Raw genomic sequence first — 18,388 nt, 5'->3', positions numbered from 1 at the left:
TGTTTCTCTCTCATTGATGTTTCTAACTCTCTATCTCTCTCCCTTCCTCTCTGTAAAAAATCAATAAAATATATTTTAAAAAATTACTTTAAAAAATAATAATAAAAACAAAAAAGTTTAATACATCATTGCTATAAAAACCATGTCTTAATTTTCCACTTTTCTTAACCTAAATAATATGAATATATTGAATTCTATGTATCAGCATAACCTAACAAGTTCATTTCATAACCATGAGAACGAGGTTTCTTTTCAACTTCAAGAAGTTAGACCTTTAGTTAAATCATCATTTCAAATCTATATTGCAGCCTGTACAGTGGGGTCTTGACTTACGAGTGTCCCGACTAACGAGTTTCTCGAGATACGAGCCCTCTCTCGGCCGATTTTTTGCTTTGAGTTGCGAGCTAAAATTCGGGTTACTAGCCAGCTTCAGATACTCCACCACTAGTTGATGCAGCGAACATCACAGTGAACGCCACAACATCAGCCCAGCATTCAATTCATTGTAATGGTGAAAATTGATTTGACATACGAGTAATTTGAGTTACGAGCTCCGTCACGGAACGAATTAAACTCGTAAGTCAAGGCCCCACTGTAATGCCCATTCCTTTTGGTCCCAGTTTTATCGTGGAATAAACCTTATGAGTTAGGTCCCACAGAACAAGACTTTTTTAAACCTGGGTTCTTTGGATTCTCTCCATTCACGGATGGGCTTTAGGTTTATAAAACTGGTTGCAAGTGAAAATGGAAACAATATTTGCCATCCTTCAAATATGTTCTCTTCTAGTGAGAAAATATCCTATAAAATAAAGATATGTTTTATGGTTGAGGACAGAATGTTTAATGAGGTGGCTACTGCCAGACTCTCTAGCTAGACCCAGCTAGATCTGGCCCAGATCAGATATTGCTTCCGTAAATCCCCTCAGACTGTCTGACCCCTCCCCTATGGGTAATATGGGGCATAAAAGGCCAGTGAGAGAGATATGATGGAAAGGGTCAAGGACTTGTAGACCATGCTACTTTAAACTGATTGTGGTATGACCTCCCATTCTAAACTGAAAATATTTAATGAAGAGTTCAGCAATGTGCAACAATGTTGTATTTATGTTTACTTTGGAGATGGGGTAAGGATAAAGACAATTACAAGATAAAAGAAATAAGAGAAAACAGAAATGACTATGAGATATACTCATTCAACTCCACATTGCTCCTGTATTTTAGAAAATGTCACAGGGAGAATTTTTAATCTTCATAGACATAAATTTAAATTTAGGAAGAATTCTGCTTCTGTCTAAGATGTAAATAGTTATAAAGAATGCTGCTTCTATCCTGACCAACAGAAAAGAGAATCTACAAAATTTTATTTTTTATTGAAACCATGAGAGCTGAAGTAACTAGGCAAACAGCCTGAAATCTAAAAAAAGTTGTACAAGAGCATCTCCCAGTGGCAGAAAGAGAGAAGAGAGATGCTTTGTGCCAAACAGAGAGATAAGAATCCACCAAATATTTTTAAGGAATTGCTAAAAGACAAGTGTGGGATAGAGTGAGCGTATAGGACCCTCAGGGAGACACAGACACAAGGAAATACGCCCATGCACAGACTCTTCCCCAGAAACACAATGGAGGGCGGAGTGGGAGACTGGAGACATCCTTCTTTGGTGGCACAGGCCTGAAGGGTGGGAGCAACTGCTGCCTTGAGAACATTTTAAACCTACCAAGCCCCTCTCCTGAGAAACAAAAGCCTTAAGCTGCTGTATGAACTTCAGGGACCTTTTTCTTTTACACCCTCAGAACTCAAGGGAAGACCTATTATGGCTGAAAGAAGGGAAAAGAATAACACCCACCCCTAGAGAAAAGGGAGGAAGCTATCTTGAGGCCAGACCATTCAAGGGCTCCTACCAAAGGAGGAAGGACATGAACTTTGAGGAATATCTAGCCAATGACCATGGGCAGGACTTTCCTAAGACCAAGGATCGATCAGGATAACAGAAAACACTTTGGTCCCATAACTAGGCCAGCAATTACCGAGTAAAACATAAGAACAGATTACTACAGAGGAAGAGATCTGTGTGAAAGAAAACCTCCTTTGAGCACTGGCCCTTGACAAAGGCCTGAGGTGGAAGTTGAGATTGAAGCAGAAATGAGCAATCCAGGACTCACTCTAAGCACAAGATAACACTACAGAGATCTGAAGCTCATGGTGCACTATAAGTAACAATAGCAATAGCAACACCCCAAACCAGTGTAATTGCTGACAAGATTGATTCAATCCCATTTGTTAATGGCCTGGTCAAAGAAGAAGGGATAAGTATTATTTCCTCTGTCCCTACTATCCTATACATAATGTCCAGTATCCAATAAAATATTAAAGAACACAGAAAAAAGCAAGGAAAAACAACCCACTGTTTGAGAGATGAGTCAACAAAACTAGATTCAGAGATAATCCAAATGTTGAAGTTAATCTGACAGGAAGTGTAAAATAATAATTATTAATATGTTATAGCTCTAGTGGAAAGTATGGATGTGGTAGGCATAATTTTAACATAAAGTTGTATAAAACATTTCCAAGTATTTGGAAACTAAGTGACACATATAAAACCATTGAATCAAAGAGGAAATCATAAGGGATATTAGAAATATTTTGAATTGAATGAGAATTAAAACATCAAAATTTGTGAGAACCAGCTAAAGAACATATACTTATTGTTTGACCCAGCATTCTTATTTCTTAGTCATTTACAAAAAAAAACATAAAAATTTATGTTTGCACATACATCTATATGCAAATGTTGAAAGAAATCTTATTCATTATAGCAAAAACTACAAATTGATCAAATGTCCTTGAACTGGTGAATGAATCACCTCTGACCTAGATGGAGCTACTCATTACAGCTTCTTCCTTTGGGCCTTCTTTATCCTAGTAATGGAGCTCAATGACTTAGAAAGAGTCAGAATAGGAAAAATATGTATAATTTACAGTAGTGCTTTGTAAAAGAGGTTATAGTTAATTATAGATTTTGCTGAAATATTTTCCCTAATTTCTGTGTCAAAATATAGAAAATAAATTACAGCTTGCAAACTTTTTTGCTGTGCACGGTCATGGAGCGGTAATTTACAATAGTGGATTTGATTTATGCATGATGGATATTAAAATCTTTGTATATTACCTTATATATTTTTGTGATTAGTGACCAATATTTGAAATTTATTTAAATGTTTACTTATTAAATGCCATTTACTTAGAAAACAAAAAACTCAGACCTCTGGTTCATTTGTTGCTGTGAATTTAATTAATTCTTACTAATTAGTCTACTGGGTGAATTTTTGTCTTTTGGGCTGCCTCAGAACCACCACAGAAATTCAGCAGTATCTATCCTAAAAGTTTCTTTCCATTTGTATTTTTAGCTTGATTTAAACTATAAGATCTTACCATGTTGACAAAATTGACCATTCCCCAAATTCGGTTTCTCAGTTTATTGTGAGGATAATTATTCCTGCGATACTGCAAAAATAAACATAAATATCTGTTAATAATAGGAGTTGAATACAAATTCAATATTTCACACATTATCAGGTCTTTCAAAGAAAAAAAATATTATTTGTATTCCTTCTAGTCAGCTAAAAATCTTGGCAACTTAAGCAAAAATATATTTTGTATATGACACAGCTACAGCACTTTCAAAAGACATGCTTCAACTTAGCAATTACTTTAAATGTTTTTATAACTTTGTCCCCTTTCACATTGTATTATATTACATTATATGATTTATCAAATCAACTAGTAAGTGTTCTTTAGATTTCATATTTATCATGCTGATGAAACAAAACTTGTAAAGCTCCACAGCAACCATTATATTGCAAGAAAACAGCAACTTTATCAGCCTTTCTGAGTCCATGGTGGCCAGAAACTAAGGGACATATAATCAAGGGTCATCCTGGAGCCAGAGATGTGAGGAAAGGGACACAGAAGTGTTGCTTGCCCTTCTTTCCAGGAAAAGACTAGGAAGAAAATGCCAACTTCCCTACTCTGGCCTATTCTTTAGTTTTTTCTCCTAAGGCAGTTTATTATTATTTTTCTTTTTATTAAGTTCATTTGGGTGACACTGGTTAACAAAATGATATAGGTTTCAGGGGGACAATTCCACATCATCTGTACACTGTATTGTGTGTTCACCACCCCAAGTTATGTCTCTTTCCATCACCGCCTATTCTGATTTTGGTTCACTTCTTTCAAATGGATTCTCTATTTGTGCCATCAGGACCTTATTCTCAGTATTATCAATGTAGACCTGACAAAATATATTTAACTAGTGGCCTGGTGCACAAAATTCGTGCACGGGGCGGGGGTGTGTCCCTCAGCCAAGCCTGCACCTTCTCCAATCTGGGACCCCTCGGGGGATGTCTAACTGCCGGCTTAGGCCTGAATAGGGATCGGGCCTAAACCAGCAGTCGGAAATCCCTCTCTCAATCTGGCTCCTAACTGCTCAACTACCCCCCCACCAGCCTGCTTGGCCCCAACTGACACCCCCCACTTGCCTGATCACCCCCAACTGCCCTCCCCTCCTGGCCTGCTCGCCCCTAACTGCTCTGCCTTGGCCCCACCACCATGGCTTTGTCTGGAAGGACATCTGGAAGGTCTCCTGGTCTAATTAGCATATTACCCTTTTATTAGTATAGATAATAATATAAGGTATCCTGTGGGGACAAATGCAAATGGTCAAGTTTCTTACCTAATAAAAATAAATATCCTTTTCTGAATCCTGAAAATATCCTCTAGTTACTATTTCATTGCTGTCCTGTTATCGTAAATATCTACATATCTCAATGATATAACATTAGAATCTCTTCAATTATCATCTACCACCTACTCCTTAACTCACCACTCACTAGCTTGACTATCACTATTTCATTGAAACTATTCTTGATAAATGTCCTCTCAATGATCAACCCATTGAACACTTTTTTCTCATCTCCCTGATCATCTTGTTCACATTTAATATTGACTATTTTCTCTTTCAAGACATTTCTTATCATCCTGGTTTTCATTATTCTATACATTTCTGGATTTTACTGTGCAGAGGTTTTTCTTTTCAACCATCCCCTTAAATTCTAAATAACAAATGTTTTCACTCCAGAATTCCCATTGATGAATGGGTAGGGCTGGCCTAGTATACATAGTTAATAGAGATTTTGAGGTTGTCTTAGGGACTATAGGAATAGAGTACTTATCAATCATTGATTTCTACCCATGGGGTAAGAAAGAGGGATGGACATGGGGTCTTTGTACTTTTATTTCCAAGCCTTTTTTAAAAAATGTTTAGTGTTCCCTAGGATCAGACATTTGTGCTGTGCTCTCTCTTTCAACTTGCTAACTCTGGGTGTACACATCTGCACCCTCACTCTACCTAGCTGCTTAAAACTCATCACATCGCTTTCAAGATGTATGAACCCTCAACATGTTTTCCAAAGCTGCCTTTGTTTTTCCTCTTCTATCTTACCAACATATCCTAACTCTTAATCTTTATTAATAAGTTATTATTAAGATCAAAGCTTATCTTAACTTTCTTTTAAAAATTTAGTTAACTTGTTCTTACCAACATGCCAATAAGCCTATCTATCCATTAGTGCCTAGAACAGTGATGGCGAACCTTTTGAGCTCGGCATGTCAGCATTTTGAAAAACCCTAACTTAACTCTGGTGCTGTGTCACATATAGAAATTTTTTGATATTTGCAACCATAGTAAAACAAAGATTTATATTTTTGATATTTATTTTATATATTTAAATGCCATTTAACAAAGAAAAATCAACCAAAAAAATGAGTTCGTGTGTCACCTCTGACACGCGTGTCATAGGTTCGCCATCCCTCGCCTAGAACTTACTAATTCATTTAAAAAAAAATTTTTTTTTTTGCTTTTCCCATGCCTTATATTTCCCCTGCCCTTTGCCACAGGCAGACAGAACATTTTCTTTCTCTTTGCATGTTTAATGCACAGAACCTTTCTATTTCCCTCTACAGGTCTGGGCCAGCCCTTTATGGCTTTGGGCATCCTGCACTAGTCTACATATTGTGGGTCACAAAGCCTTTGAGTTTTATTTACTACTCTGAGGCTTTCTTCCTCATTTTTAGCACTTGGAGAGTCCTTGTTTTTGTGGTTGTTGCTGTTATTTTTGTTTGTGTGGTTTTAATTGAGTTTAGATATAGTTTTATTTTTTACATGTTGTTCAGCATTTTTATGTTTGTAATGGGGAGGGCAGTTCTTTTTTGGCTCAGTCTGCTGTACTACTAAAGGATACAATCATCTCTTATATAAACATGCTTGGGGAAGCTAAAAAGAGATTGAGCCCTGAATGAAATCCCGAATAAACCTTTTTTCTTTGTTAGAATCACAAATCTAGTTTTATAAGGATGAACGAAGAGCCAATGTTCATCTGAAAACTTACCACGTTACCATCAGCAACAACAAACAGTTCAACATAGTTTTCTATATGGGTGACCTGGAAGTTTATAAAAAATTGAATGAAGTTTAGTTAATATTTCTTATTTTAACATTTTAAGATAACATTTGTAAGGTAAGAAATGTTAATTTTTATTGATACAAGAGGTGAGTTATAGAAGTATATTTAATAATTCTAGAAAGTTATCTAAATAAAATCCATTGTATTATTAAAACATGTGGCCCTGTATAACAGATTGTAATAAACCTGAAATAGCATTCCATACTTGATTATCTTTTCTTTCTTTGTTAAGTCTTTCATATAAAATGTATTATAAATGAAAAAATTATATCTAGTTTTTAACAGTAGGTGTTTTGTTTTATTTACAAAGTAAATGCTTATTAAGAAAACTCTTTTTAAAAAAGCATCCATATATAAAGCTCAGAACTAACATAGAGCTAATTATTAGCCTACAGTCAGGCTAATAGAACTGATTATTTTTCATTTACTCTTGCTCCTCTCTCCAAATCATCTGTATTTCAGTAGTCTAAATCCAAGAGAACATGTATAAAAGTTGCTAATTATAGATCTTCTATAAAACACCAATACTAAGAAATTCTATGTTTTCAGTTTTTGATGGCATACACTGAGGTTCATGCATATTCTCTGAGTATAAATCAGGGACATATTGTTCAAAGATTGACTAAGTCATTCTTATGTGGACTAAGTAATCTTTTATTGATTGATTTATTCAATTGGACTATGAATATGTGAAGAAGATGAACATTCTTGGAGCTTAAAGGCTAACATCTAGGGGGATTTTAGGAGATATGAGTTGGCTGTAGAGAAAATGAACTCATTATTACTCTTAATTGTCCTTAACAGTTAGAATGTTTGACCTAATTAAAGGGAGAGAATCTTGCTTATCAATTCCCCGAAAATGTCAACAAAGACAAGGGCAGACAATATCTAGGATAGGTTTCAAGACAACGTAAATTTCATTCTTTCCAGCCACCTGTAGCTCTAATGCTCAAAACCTATACACACATTGTTGATATTCCCCTTCCTTGAAACCAATGGGACAAACTGAGATTTACTGTATGGAACAATCAATTTCCATATAGATAACAAATACAAATGTTTGACATTTCAGATTTCAAACAACAAAGAGTCAGACTCATATAGTATGCATACTTCCTTCATTGAGCTCAGATTTTCTCTCTTGAGATCATAAAGGAATGGAGAAAAATATAACTTAAAAATAAAGCACTCACTTCCATGTTGGAGCCTTCCATCAATTTAGAATTATTGTTTGGAGCAGTTGTCCTTTTAAAATTAAGCTCTGTACAAGAATAATTGGTAGGATACTGCATTTTTGGGTTATAGTTGAATACTAAATGTTCTCCCTCATCTGAATATTTCACTGGTTCAATGAGGTACCTTTGGTTATATACCCTGAAGAATCCCCTGTGGAAATTAAGAATACAATGTATAGTTAAGAATTTTTATTATTACATTACCATACAAAACTATCCTATTCCATTTTTATTGATGTTGCCTTTTAAATTTTTTATTATATATTTTATAATTCCTCCCTAATTTGGTTTTATTTTCAAATTTAATTTTTATGTACTTTTCCTTGCTTCCATTTATTTTATTACTTTTCACATCATCATTTATCCCCCATATACCCTCTTCTAAATCCATCCACCACCCTGACAGTCACCACACTGCTGTCCATGTCCATGAGTTCTTTCTCTTTTTTTTCTCAATCCCTCCACTTCCCCCAGCACCCCCAGAGCTATCTGCCTGCTCTCTATCTATGACTCTGTCTCTATTTTGCTTGTTAGGTCAGTTGGTTTATTAAATTCCACATATGAGGGAAATCATATGGTACTTGTCTTTCTCTGACAGGCTTATGTCACTTAGCATAATGTTCTCTAGGTCCATTCATTATGTCGCCAAAGGGTAAAATTTTCATCCTTTTTATGGCCAAGTAGTCTTCCATTGTGTAAACGTACAACTCTTTTATCCACTCATCTACTGATGGATATTTGGACTGCTTCCAGATCTTGGCTATCTATATATATAAAAGCCTAAGCGACCACTATGACCGGACTGGTCGACCAGGTGCTATGACACACACTGACTACCAGGGGACAGATGCTCAATGCAGGAGCTGCCCCCTGGTGGTCATAGTGCTCCCACAGCAGGAGCTCTGCTCAGCTGACCGACCTGTCCCAGTGGCCCACCAGCTTGGCAGTTGCCACTCACTCCCTCAGTAGCCCTACATATCCAATCTCCGGAGAATGGGCCAGCACCAATGGACCAGTGCCACTGGTATGTTCCCAACAGTGCTGCAGGCCTCCTGGAAGTTGGCCTCGGGCACCTTGACCACTTTCCTTCCCTAGATGCTCCACAAGGAAGAAAGGATATAAAAGTGGCTGCCAGGTGGCTCCCGACAACCTGCATGAACGTCAGCGGGACGGATCCAGATCCCAGGCTGGCAAGGGTGTCCCATTGCCTGCCTAGAGAGCCAATCATGTCCTGCCCTCCCCTCCAGGGGACCCCACCTGTGCACGAATTCGTGCACTGGGCCTCTAGTCTATATATATAAAAGGTTAAGTGACCGACCATCTGTCCACCCAACCATCTGACTGACAGGTACATATGACACACACTGGCTATTTAAAAACAAACATTGACTCACGTGTGTGCGATACATATAAAGCTCTAGCTGGTGCCAATCACACACAAGCGTTTTGATCTGTCAGTGATATTAAAATATTTCTTCTAATTAATTTCCTTTCAATGTGCATAAATCTATGCACCAGGCCACAAGTTGTAAATAATGCTGCAATGAACATAGGGGTGCATATATTCTCTTGAATAAGTGTTTTGGGTTTCTTTGGATGTGTTCCAAGAAGTAGAATTGCTGGGTCATAAGTTAATTGAATTTTTAATTTTTGAAGTTACTCTATACTGCTTTTCACAGTAGTTGCACCAATCTGCATTCCCACCAACACTGCACAAGGATTTTCTTTTCTTCACATCCTTGCCAACACTTGTTGTTTGTTGATTTATTGATCATAGCCATTCTGCCAGGTGTGAAGTGATATCTCATTGTGGCTTTAATTTGCATCTCTCTGATGATTAGTGATCTTGAGCATTTTTCATATGTCTATAGCCATCTGTATAAACTCTTTGGAGAAGTGTCTATTTAGATCCTTTGTCCATTTTGTAATTAAATTGCTTTTTTGGTGTTAAGTTTTGTACGTTTTTTTATAAATTTTGAATATTAACCTCTTATCAGATGTACTAGTGAGTATGTTCTCCCACAGAATGGGTTGCTTTTTCATTTGGTTGATGGTTTCCTTTGTTGTGCAACATCTTTTTAGTTTGATGTAGTTCTATTTATCTATTTTTCTGATGTTGCCTTTTAAGAAAGGGGAACTTTCTTATAAAGGCAAAGCCTCATGAGATTGCAGCCATGTGTTATGAGCGCTAAAAATATGAGATAATATGTAGTCTCTGATTGAATTAATACCTTTTTGTAAGAGTCAGCTCATCTGGATTTTTCAGAAGCTTGACTGTCTAATCTCTACTTTCAAGTATTAGGTCGAGTAACAATTGCCACCTGGGATTGTAGATCCCTGGGAAGTCTCAGATTTCTTGCAAAAATGCTGTAAATTTTTATGTCTATCATGCATTAGTTGTAGAATATATATTAAAGTACCAATGCTATTATGTGATGATTTTGTTATTAAAGGGGTTCTCATATTTGAAAATACTGAGAACTAAACAAGTAAACGGCTCACCAAGGGAGACAGAAGTTTTTTGTTCTTCTACCCTTTGCCTCTCCACGTCTTTCTCCTTTGTACTTGAGCTAAAGATCTACAGAGAATCTCTGTAGGCTTTGCTTCTGACATTTTGCTTTCTAGGGACTAAAAACACTGTGAAGTGTTGATGTGTGTGGGGAATTCACAGGACTAGAAGTCAGAAGACCTGGTTTGGACTTAATTCTACCACTGGCAAATAAAATGTTCAGGAGCAAGTCTCTGATTTCAGTATCCTGATATAGAGCATGAAATTTCCAATAGTATTCAAATACTGAATCTCTTGATCATCTGCTAGAATACTTGTCTTGCTTAGGGCTGGCATTAGACATCTTTTTTTAAATAAAAAATGAACCTAAACAATGGGCTGAAGTGGATACTCATGCTGAAAATATACAGTAGCTTTTTCTATTTACCAGTGTTTTAGAAAGAAACGTGAGAAGTCAATTTTTAAAAAAATCTATAGAAAAAATCATAAACAAAGTAGAAAGATACTCTACATTACCTGAGACCGTTACATGTGCTGATACTGGCAGCAGAATCATATTCATGTATAATGGATCCTTGGTAAAAACAGTGATCCTAAAATAGATGAAGAGGCTATTGATATAAGTACATATAGAGGGTGGGGCAAAAGTAGGTTTATAGTTGAAAGTATGAGAAACATAGAGTTTATTCTTATATTACTATTTATTAATTACTGTATTATTTTTCATAAGAACAACTGTAAGCCTACTTTTGCCTCACCCTGTACTGATACATATTTCTAAATAAAATTGCTATATATAATATGTTCACAATATATCAGTATTTCATCCTCACAAATTACATTTATATTCATTCATACATTCATTTAATGGATTATTTCATTTGGAAAATTTTGAAGCTACTTTAGAATCTTTTTATTTTAATTGCATGATTACTTTCTGTAATATTGCTACTTTAAGCCATCCTAAAATTTCTACCAAACTATCCCTCCTGTGTTACTATAATTTTTCCTCAGTTGAGTTGCCTATGAAATCAAGCCTAAGTTTTTGATGATCATTGAAATTAGGTCTCACTTTCCAATCAGGTTCCCTATGCCTTCCTCTCCTATCTCTCTGCTTCAACCAAGTTGGTATCTTTATCACTCCCTACTTGATGCTCTGCCCATGGTGAGTCCAACAGGTAATAACCTTCCATCATTTCTATCTGTGTGACTCCCACCTACATGTGACACTTTCCATGTTCCTCCAGGGACCTCAGACACTTGCAGGCCAACAACCACTCCCTGCATGAAAGAATGTTCCCTGTTTTCTTCCTGTTCTATTTCACATAGATTACATAATGACTTAGATTTCATAGTTGGCAGCTACCATAAATAGAGAAAATTGATTTTAAAAGGACGTCTTTGGTAAGAGAATAATGTTCTCCTTTGTTAGAAGTCTGCAGAGGGCATGTTCTGAAAAGGTGAATAAAGTTATAAAAATAGAACCTGTTTCCACTGAAATGCTAGTGATAAATACAAAAAGATTTATTCGAAAAATAAAGGTGAACCCTCAGTGTTGGGTGCATAAGAAGGTGGGGAAAGGGGATGTGACTCACTTAAGGGTCAATTAGATGAGGGATTTAAATCATTTCACTTATTTAGGTTTTATCCATTTAACTTGATTACAGACTCATCAGGCTGCCCTATACTCCTTTGGTGTCTGGTTTCATCCTTCCTCCAGAATCTTTGGGTTCATAGAAGTCAATTTGGTAAAGAAAAATACATTAGTAATCATTTATTTGCTTGTTAGTCTTTTAAAGTTCAAAGGGTTTTGCACTCTAGGATCATCCAGTGACAATAGTCAGTGCAGGATTCATTCTTGATGTAACACTTTCTGAAGCTGCTTGTAAAGCTAGGATTGATTTGCAAAATCACAGGAGGAAATAAGAGTCTCAGAGAAGAGACATAGGAAGGTTTGATAAAATACCTTAACCTGAGGATGGCTGGTGACTTCCTCTCCGTTTATGGAGTAGTACGTTTCACTATAATTCAAGGCCAGGAACTCCCTGGAAAAGAGGACAGAGAAGTGCTGAGATTTACCGGTTTTTGACAGTGAATAGATAAAACCAATTATGTGAGCGAGAAGCCTCCAGACTGCTTTCGAATCTCAGAAACTCCTCTTACAGTGAAAGTGAGAAGCAAAACTAATCCCACTCCCATGGAACAACTTTCTACCTGGATTTCATGGGTTGCTAAAGACTGTAGAAGAAAAAGAAAAATATTCTGGCAGCTTTAGCAAAGGGGCACCTTGAGAAGAACGTGGAGAAAATATTATATTGGTAAAAATCGCTTGCCTTAGGAGTCAAAATTAATGCAAAAAATCTCATTAGAGACTATAGAAGTCACAGGAGAGGAGAATATGTCAGCAATATTTGCTAAAACTCTGTTAACACATAATTTTATATCCACAAAAAATGACCTTTGAAAATGAAGAGAAAATAAAGACCATTTCAGGTAAAATAAAACTTTCTAGTTTATTTTTATAGGCATTTAGGTAACACAGCTATGTGCATTTGTCAAAACTCAATGAATGTATAATCAGATTTGTGCATTTCAATATAAAAAATTTTAACATAAAAAAAAACACCTGCCAACCTTAATGATATGTTTGTTTTTTAGGAGGGATTTTATTGAATTTTTTATGCAATATAATTTGAAATGCATAAAAACAATGAAGGGTGAATAGGTAGGTAAATACATAAAGGAATTATGATATGAACAAGGATAATAAAATATTAATGAATATTTGTGTATATGTCTATCTTGATGCGATTATGGGTATCTGTATATATTAATGGGTATATAAATGTTCACTATAAAATTCTTTCAATTTTGCTCCATGTGCAAACAGAACTTGCTTTGATATCTATTTTAAATAAAGTTCCCTTAAGAACCATGGTTCTCAAATTTCCTTTGTTCCACTGATTCACAAAGTATTTGTGGGGTATTCTTAGAGTGTGTAGAGCTCAAAGCACTCCAGTACCCCCAATAGGGAGTAAATTAGAAACTGGAGAACAGTGTCTATAATTGTTAGGCTGTTGGAATGATGTGGGCTTACATTTGAAGGGTAGGAATTCAGATTATGTACAGATGAAAATGACTTCAATTCACTTCACTGGAAGTTTTTACAAAAACGGTAATACTATAGACCAATAAATCTATGTTATTAAAATCATAATAGAACTTACCTTGATCTTACAAGGTGAAGTATGAAGGTTTTTTTACTTAGACTTATTTCATATAACAATTCGTTGTCATAAGTTTCCTGAAAAACAATATCCATAATGTGAACTAGATATGTGCTCCTTCAGTGTGGGCTGAGGGCGGGTAATGGGGTGGGTAGTCTACCCAGAGTTGAGCTCTCCTTTCAGGAAAAATGGTAAATATGGATAAAGCTGAATTTATAAGGAAGCTAATATATGCAGGTTTTTGCTTTCCAGTTATTTTTAAATAAATGTTTGATGCTTATTTCTAGTTAAAAAGAAGGTAAAATGAAAAAATTCATATTGCCCCTGTATCCAGAAATATGTTATTATATGTCCTTGCAGTGTCACTCCCCAATAAATCTTCTGCTTATGTATTTTTACCAGTTTTGTGTACACTGTCTTGTAGCTTACTTTTTTTACATAAAAGTAAGTTATGGCCATGACCACTTTTCTATTCTAATAAGTATTATTTTATTGTATGTATTTTACTGCTGAAAAGCATAATGTGAACTTATTTAATCTACACTTAGATCAGAAATTTGATTTGGCCTATTCACTATAGGTAGACAGAATTTCATTGTCAACAACATGGAAAAAGTGTAAAGTTTTTGGTAAATACTTCCAGATAACCCTGAAAAATGGAAGTACAAATTTAGAATTTCACCAGAAATTTATAGTGGTTCTTGTTTCCTTGCCTTAAATATTATAATCAATAAGATCGTTCAAATAATGAAATAACTTATTGTCATAAATTGTTGTCTTTAATGACAATTAGAATTGATATTTTCTTTTGTTTAGTTATTTGTATATTTGTATATGAATTTCTAATTTATGCCCTCTTACCATTTTCTTTTCTGGCATTTTATTTATTTATGAATGATAAAAATTCTTTATAATTTAGGGATTCACAGTTATTGGACATATATCTTACACATTTCTTCAATTTATTGTTCATACATTTATTCAATTGATGTTATTTCAGTCACAGCGATCATATGGAAAATACAATGATGTACACGTTAGCGGTCACTGCTCTCATGAAAACCATAGTGTGGCAAAAAAAAGAAAATCAAGCAAATGTAATTGAGTATTATAAGCATCTTAAGAGGAGAAACATAGTGACTGTGTAGGAGGGTATTGAAAGGAGGAGTCAGGGACAAGGAAGAACACATGCAAAGGTCCTGAGGTAGGAAGGAGCTTGTCGTATATGAGGAACAGAGAGAAGTTCAATGTTGCTGGAAAATCAAGTTGAGTAGAAACAGAAATGAAAAGTAGGAAGGAGCCAAATCATGTACAGCTTAGTGAGCCATTTAAAAGAATTTAGAGCTTATCTTAAGAGCAAAGAGAAGCAAACATTTTTGGCAGAATAATGCAGTAGGTGTGATATTTTAGATGTCTTAATTATTGAGGGTAATGAATCAGCAGAAATCAACATTTAAAGGCTGTTGCTGTAATACTGGTGGTTTGGGCAGGAAGTGGCAGCAATAATAAGGAACAGTAGATAATTTTGAAAGATATTTACATGATAGAATCTACAAGGCTAGGTGATTGTTTGATGGGGGAGGCTGAAGAGAGAGGAGTCAAGAACTACCTCCAGTTTCTGGTTTGTGCCACTACTAAGAGGAGGGTCTTCTGAAGAAAGGCAACTTTGAGGAGGGAGAGAGGAGTTTTGTGTTTGTTAAAGGTGAGGTGTGCATCAGTGAGGACTTTTTTGATTGCAAGTGTAACATAAAATTAGGATTTTATTATAAAGACACAGTATTCGTAGTGGGCAGGCAAGAAACAGATTCTCAATTAAATGAGAGTTGAATCCCATTTTACAACAAGATGACCTTTATGTGTAGATATGTAGGCGTGTGTCTATGTCTGTGTGCATAACAGGATGGTATATCAGGACTTTTTGAAATGTGAATGAATATAAAATGTTATATTAGCTAATATTGAGGAACAATTTTTACATGTCAGATGTGATAAAGTTATTTTTAACCTTGTCATTAATAGTTTTAATGAACAGGATATTTAAATTTATTTTTTATTTTAGAATTTTATTTATTTAAGTTTTAAATTTAGTTTTATTTTAGATTTAGAGAAAAGTTGGATAGACAATATAGAGAATTCTCATGTAACTCCACAACTCACGTTTTTCTTAATGTTATTATGGTGTATTTGTCACTACTGATGAACCAAAATTGATATTACAATTAATGTTTACACTTAGCCAGATTTCCTTCATTTTTGTCTACTGTCCTTTTATGGCCATAAGATCTCACCTAGGACACCACATTACATTTCATTGTCATGTCTCCTTAGGCTCCTCTAGACATAACAGTTTCTCAGACTTTCCCTATTTTGGATGACTTTGACAGTTTTGAAGAGTACTGGTCAGGTATTTTGTAGGCTGCCTCTCAATTTAGGTTATTATGAGTTTTTTCAATGCTTAGACTAGGTTTATGGAGATTTGGGAGAAAAACAAAGTGCCATTTCCATCACATCATATCCAGAGTACATACTATCAACATGACATCCCTGGTGATGTTAACACTGGTACCTGGCTGAGGTAGCATCTGAGAGCTTTCTCCACTGTAAAGTGATATTTTCCCCTTCCCTCGTCCACTCTTTGAAAGGAAGTCACTAGGCACAGCCCAGGCTTAAAGGGTAAGGAGTTATGCCCCACCTCCTGGGGAGGGGGAATATCTACATCAATATTTTAATTCTTCTGTAGGGGATGTTTATTCTCACATTTATTGACTTATTAAATCACTTATTTATATCAATATGGTGTCATAGACATGTACTTTATGTTACAGTCCAAAACTATGTCATTTATTGTTGTGCTCAATTTATTGTTTCTTCCTTGGCCATCGGGAGCGATTTCAGTTGGCTCCCATGTTCTTTTAACTTCTCTCCTCATTGTGGGTAGAGGTTGTCTGTTTGAGAACTTCCTTACTTCCTGGTACAAGGTGCTCCAAGCTCATCTTGTGTATTTCCTGCCTCAGTTCAGGCTCATCTTGTATATTCATTGTGGGACTTTTAATGTCAGTATTGATTAAGTCTTAATAGATGCCAGAAGAGCCCACCGGCTTTTACACAATGGGTGGTAGGAAGCTGGTTTTGCCCTCTTAGCTGGGTACCAACAATCAACCAGTTAAGAGAAGGTGAGAAAAGACTTAGAGTTCAAGACAAATCTATTTGTAAGGAGATTATCAGAAGAAAATGTTTAGAGTAGACATTGTTTCCAAAGGGCAACCAACAGTTGCTTTTTCATCATCTCAAGCCATCACTAAAGAGGCCTCAATAGTACCATTTGGAACATTAAAATGTGCCTTAATTATGACTGAGAGACCTAATAAGTGGAAGCCTGGGAGGCTGGCTCTTCTAATGGCGGAGGGAAGAGAAGGCACTGCCCGGGAAAGGTTTGCCCTCTCAGGAAGTGTTAGGTCAGAGTGACAGTCAGCCTTCCCTGTGGGCCAAAGTGAAAACCCAAGGCTCAAAATGCAGTTGCCCGGGAATAAAAATCTAAGGGCCAACATTGAATGTCTTTCACAATAGTGGGGATTGAAAATAACCTCATTTTAAAGTTTGTGCCCATGATGTGTATTATACATTTTCTACATAAGTAAACATTTATTACTTTAAAAAATAAAGTTGTAACTTTTTAATTTTAACACCCAAATAAACACCCTTCTAACCAATGGGCCAAGTAGGCCTTTTTGTTGCTGTGAAAGTTGTCCATCTCTGCTGCAGAACCTGTCAGGCGAGTAAGCCTGCATATCAGATCCCTGTTCACAGGAGCCAGCCCAGAACAAGTGAGTTGCCTTACATCAGTCTGAAAAGCGGGTGGTGGAGCTCCTCACATAAACTGAGAAATGTTCATGGAACCCCCTAACATCTGAGCTTGACTCCTTCTTGTTTCTTAATCTGTCAAGGGCCTCTTTCCTCTTATCCTCCACTTCGCAACCACCCAGGCACAGACCATAAACTAATGGGGAGTCCTGAGAAGAGTTGAGACTTCTCTCTTCTCTTGTTTGCTTCTAATTGGAAACAGAGGTTGCTTTCCACATGCCTGTAAAAGCAATGCATTTTATGGATTATTTTAAAATCTATACCTGTAGGTCATAATCATGAGTGTGCCAAACATCTCGCTTCTGTATCACAGGAAGCCTTTTAGGATAAACCAGTTCTTGACCCTCTACTCCACGGACTGCCTTTTCTAAAAGGAAGCATAAAGGGAAAATACATGTGGCATTAACATGCATCCACGGTTATTGGATAACAGAATTACTCTCACAGAGTTCACTTGCTCCCAATTAGCAGCCATGTACAACATCACTATAAAATAGCACCCCTACTTTACAAGGAAGGACATTGAGACAGATGTTTCCAAAGTAGAAAAATGTAAGTAAAATTGGAAAGGAGGCAAAGAAATCAGGGTGCTTCGGCTTCTTCCATCTTTTAACCTTGTTCTATGTTGTCACCTTTGTCATCTTATTCTCCTCATGCCTGTCTCTCGATTCTGCCACCTGTCAAAGGCTGCCCTAGAATGGACTGATTCCATGCAAATCATTGTTTCTATCTCCCCGGGACAGTTGCATTTGAAGTCTTAACTAAAGAAGCGAAATAGAAGGCTTCCCTGGTTAAAGGAATTTAGATACTCTTCAATCGGTGTTACACAGAATCTACACATTTCCTGTCACATTGGTAGAAGCCACACCAAAGAGCCATGTGGAGGAAAGAGCAAGGGATGTTGGAATCTGCTCTTTTATTTGAAGCAAAGTTTTACCAGATTATTAGCAGAACACCTAATCTCTCTGATTTCCTTATCTGCAAGTGGAGATCATAATATAAACGTTTAAGCATGCTAATATACAAAGTGGCTCATG

The 18,388-nt window shown here is 36.2% G+C and overlaps 1 protein-coding gene across 1 annotated transcript in view; it reads right to left on the bottom strand.

Annotated features, from left to right (window-relative positions):
- Window positions 1–18,388, bottom strand: part of ADAM7 (ADAM metallopeptidase domain 7) — a 77,610-nt gene that overhangs the window by 54,061 nt on the left and 5,161 nt on the right. The window contains exons 2-8 of the mRNA XM_005885926.1: window positions 17,615–17,718; window positions 13,491–13,567; window positions 12,230–12,308; window positions 10,780–10,856; window positions 7,713–7,905; window positions 6,445–6,498; window positions 3,431–3,502 (exon numbers count right to left, since the gene is read on the bottom strand). Of these exons, the coding sequence (XP_005885988.1) occupies window positions 3,431–3,502; window positions 6,445–6,498; window positions 7,713–7,905; window positions 10,780–10,856; window positions 12,230–12,308; window positions 13,491–13,567; window positions 17,615–17,718 (656 nt within the window). The remainder of the gene's footprint in view (window positions 1–3,430; window positions 3,503–6,444; window positions 6,499–7,712; window positions 7,906–10,779; window positions 10,857–12,229; window positions 12,309–13,490; window positions 13,568–17,614; window positions 17,719–18,388) is intronic.

The sequence above is a fragment of the Myotis brandtii genome, unplaced genomic scaffold (assembly GCF_000412655.1).
Source record: "Myotis brandtii unplaced genomic scaffold, ASM41265v1 scaffold94, whole genome shotgun sequence".
Classification (NCBI taxonomy): domain Eukaryota; kingdom Metazoa; phylum Chordata; class Mammalia; order Chiroptera; family Vespertilionidae; genus Myotis; species Myotis brandtii.
This window is presented reverse-complemented; position numbering and strand designations above follow the sequence as displayed.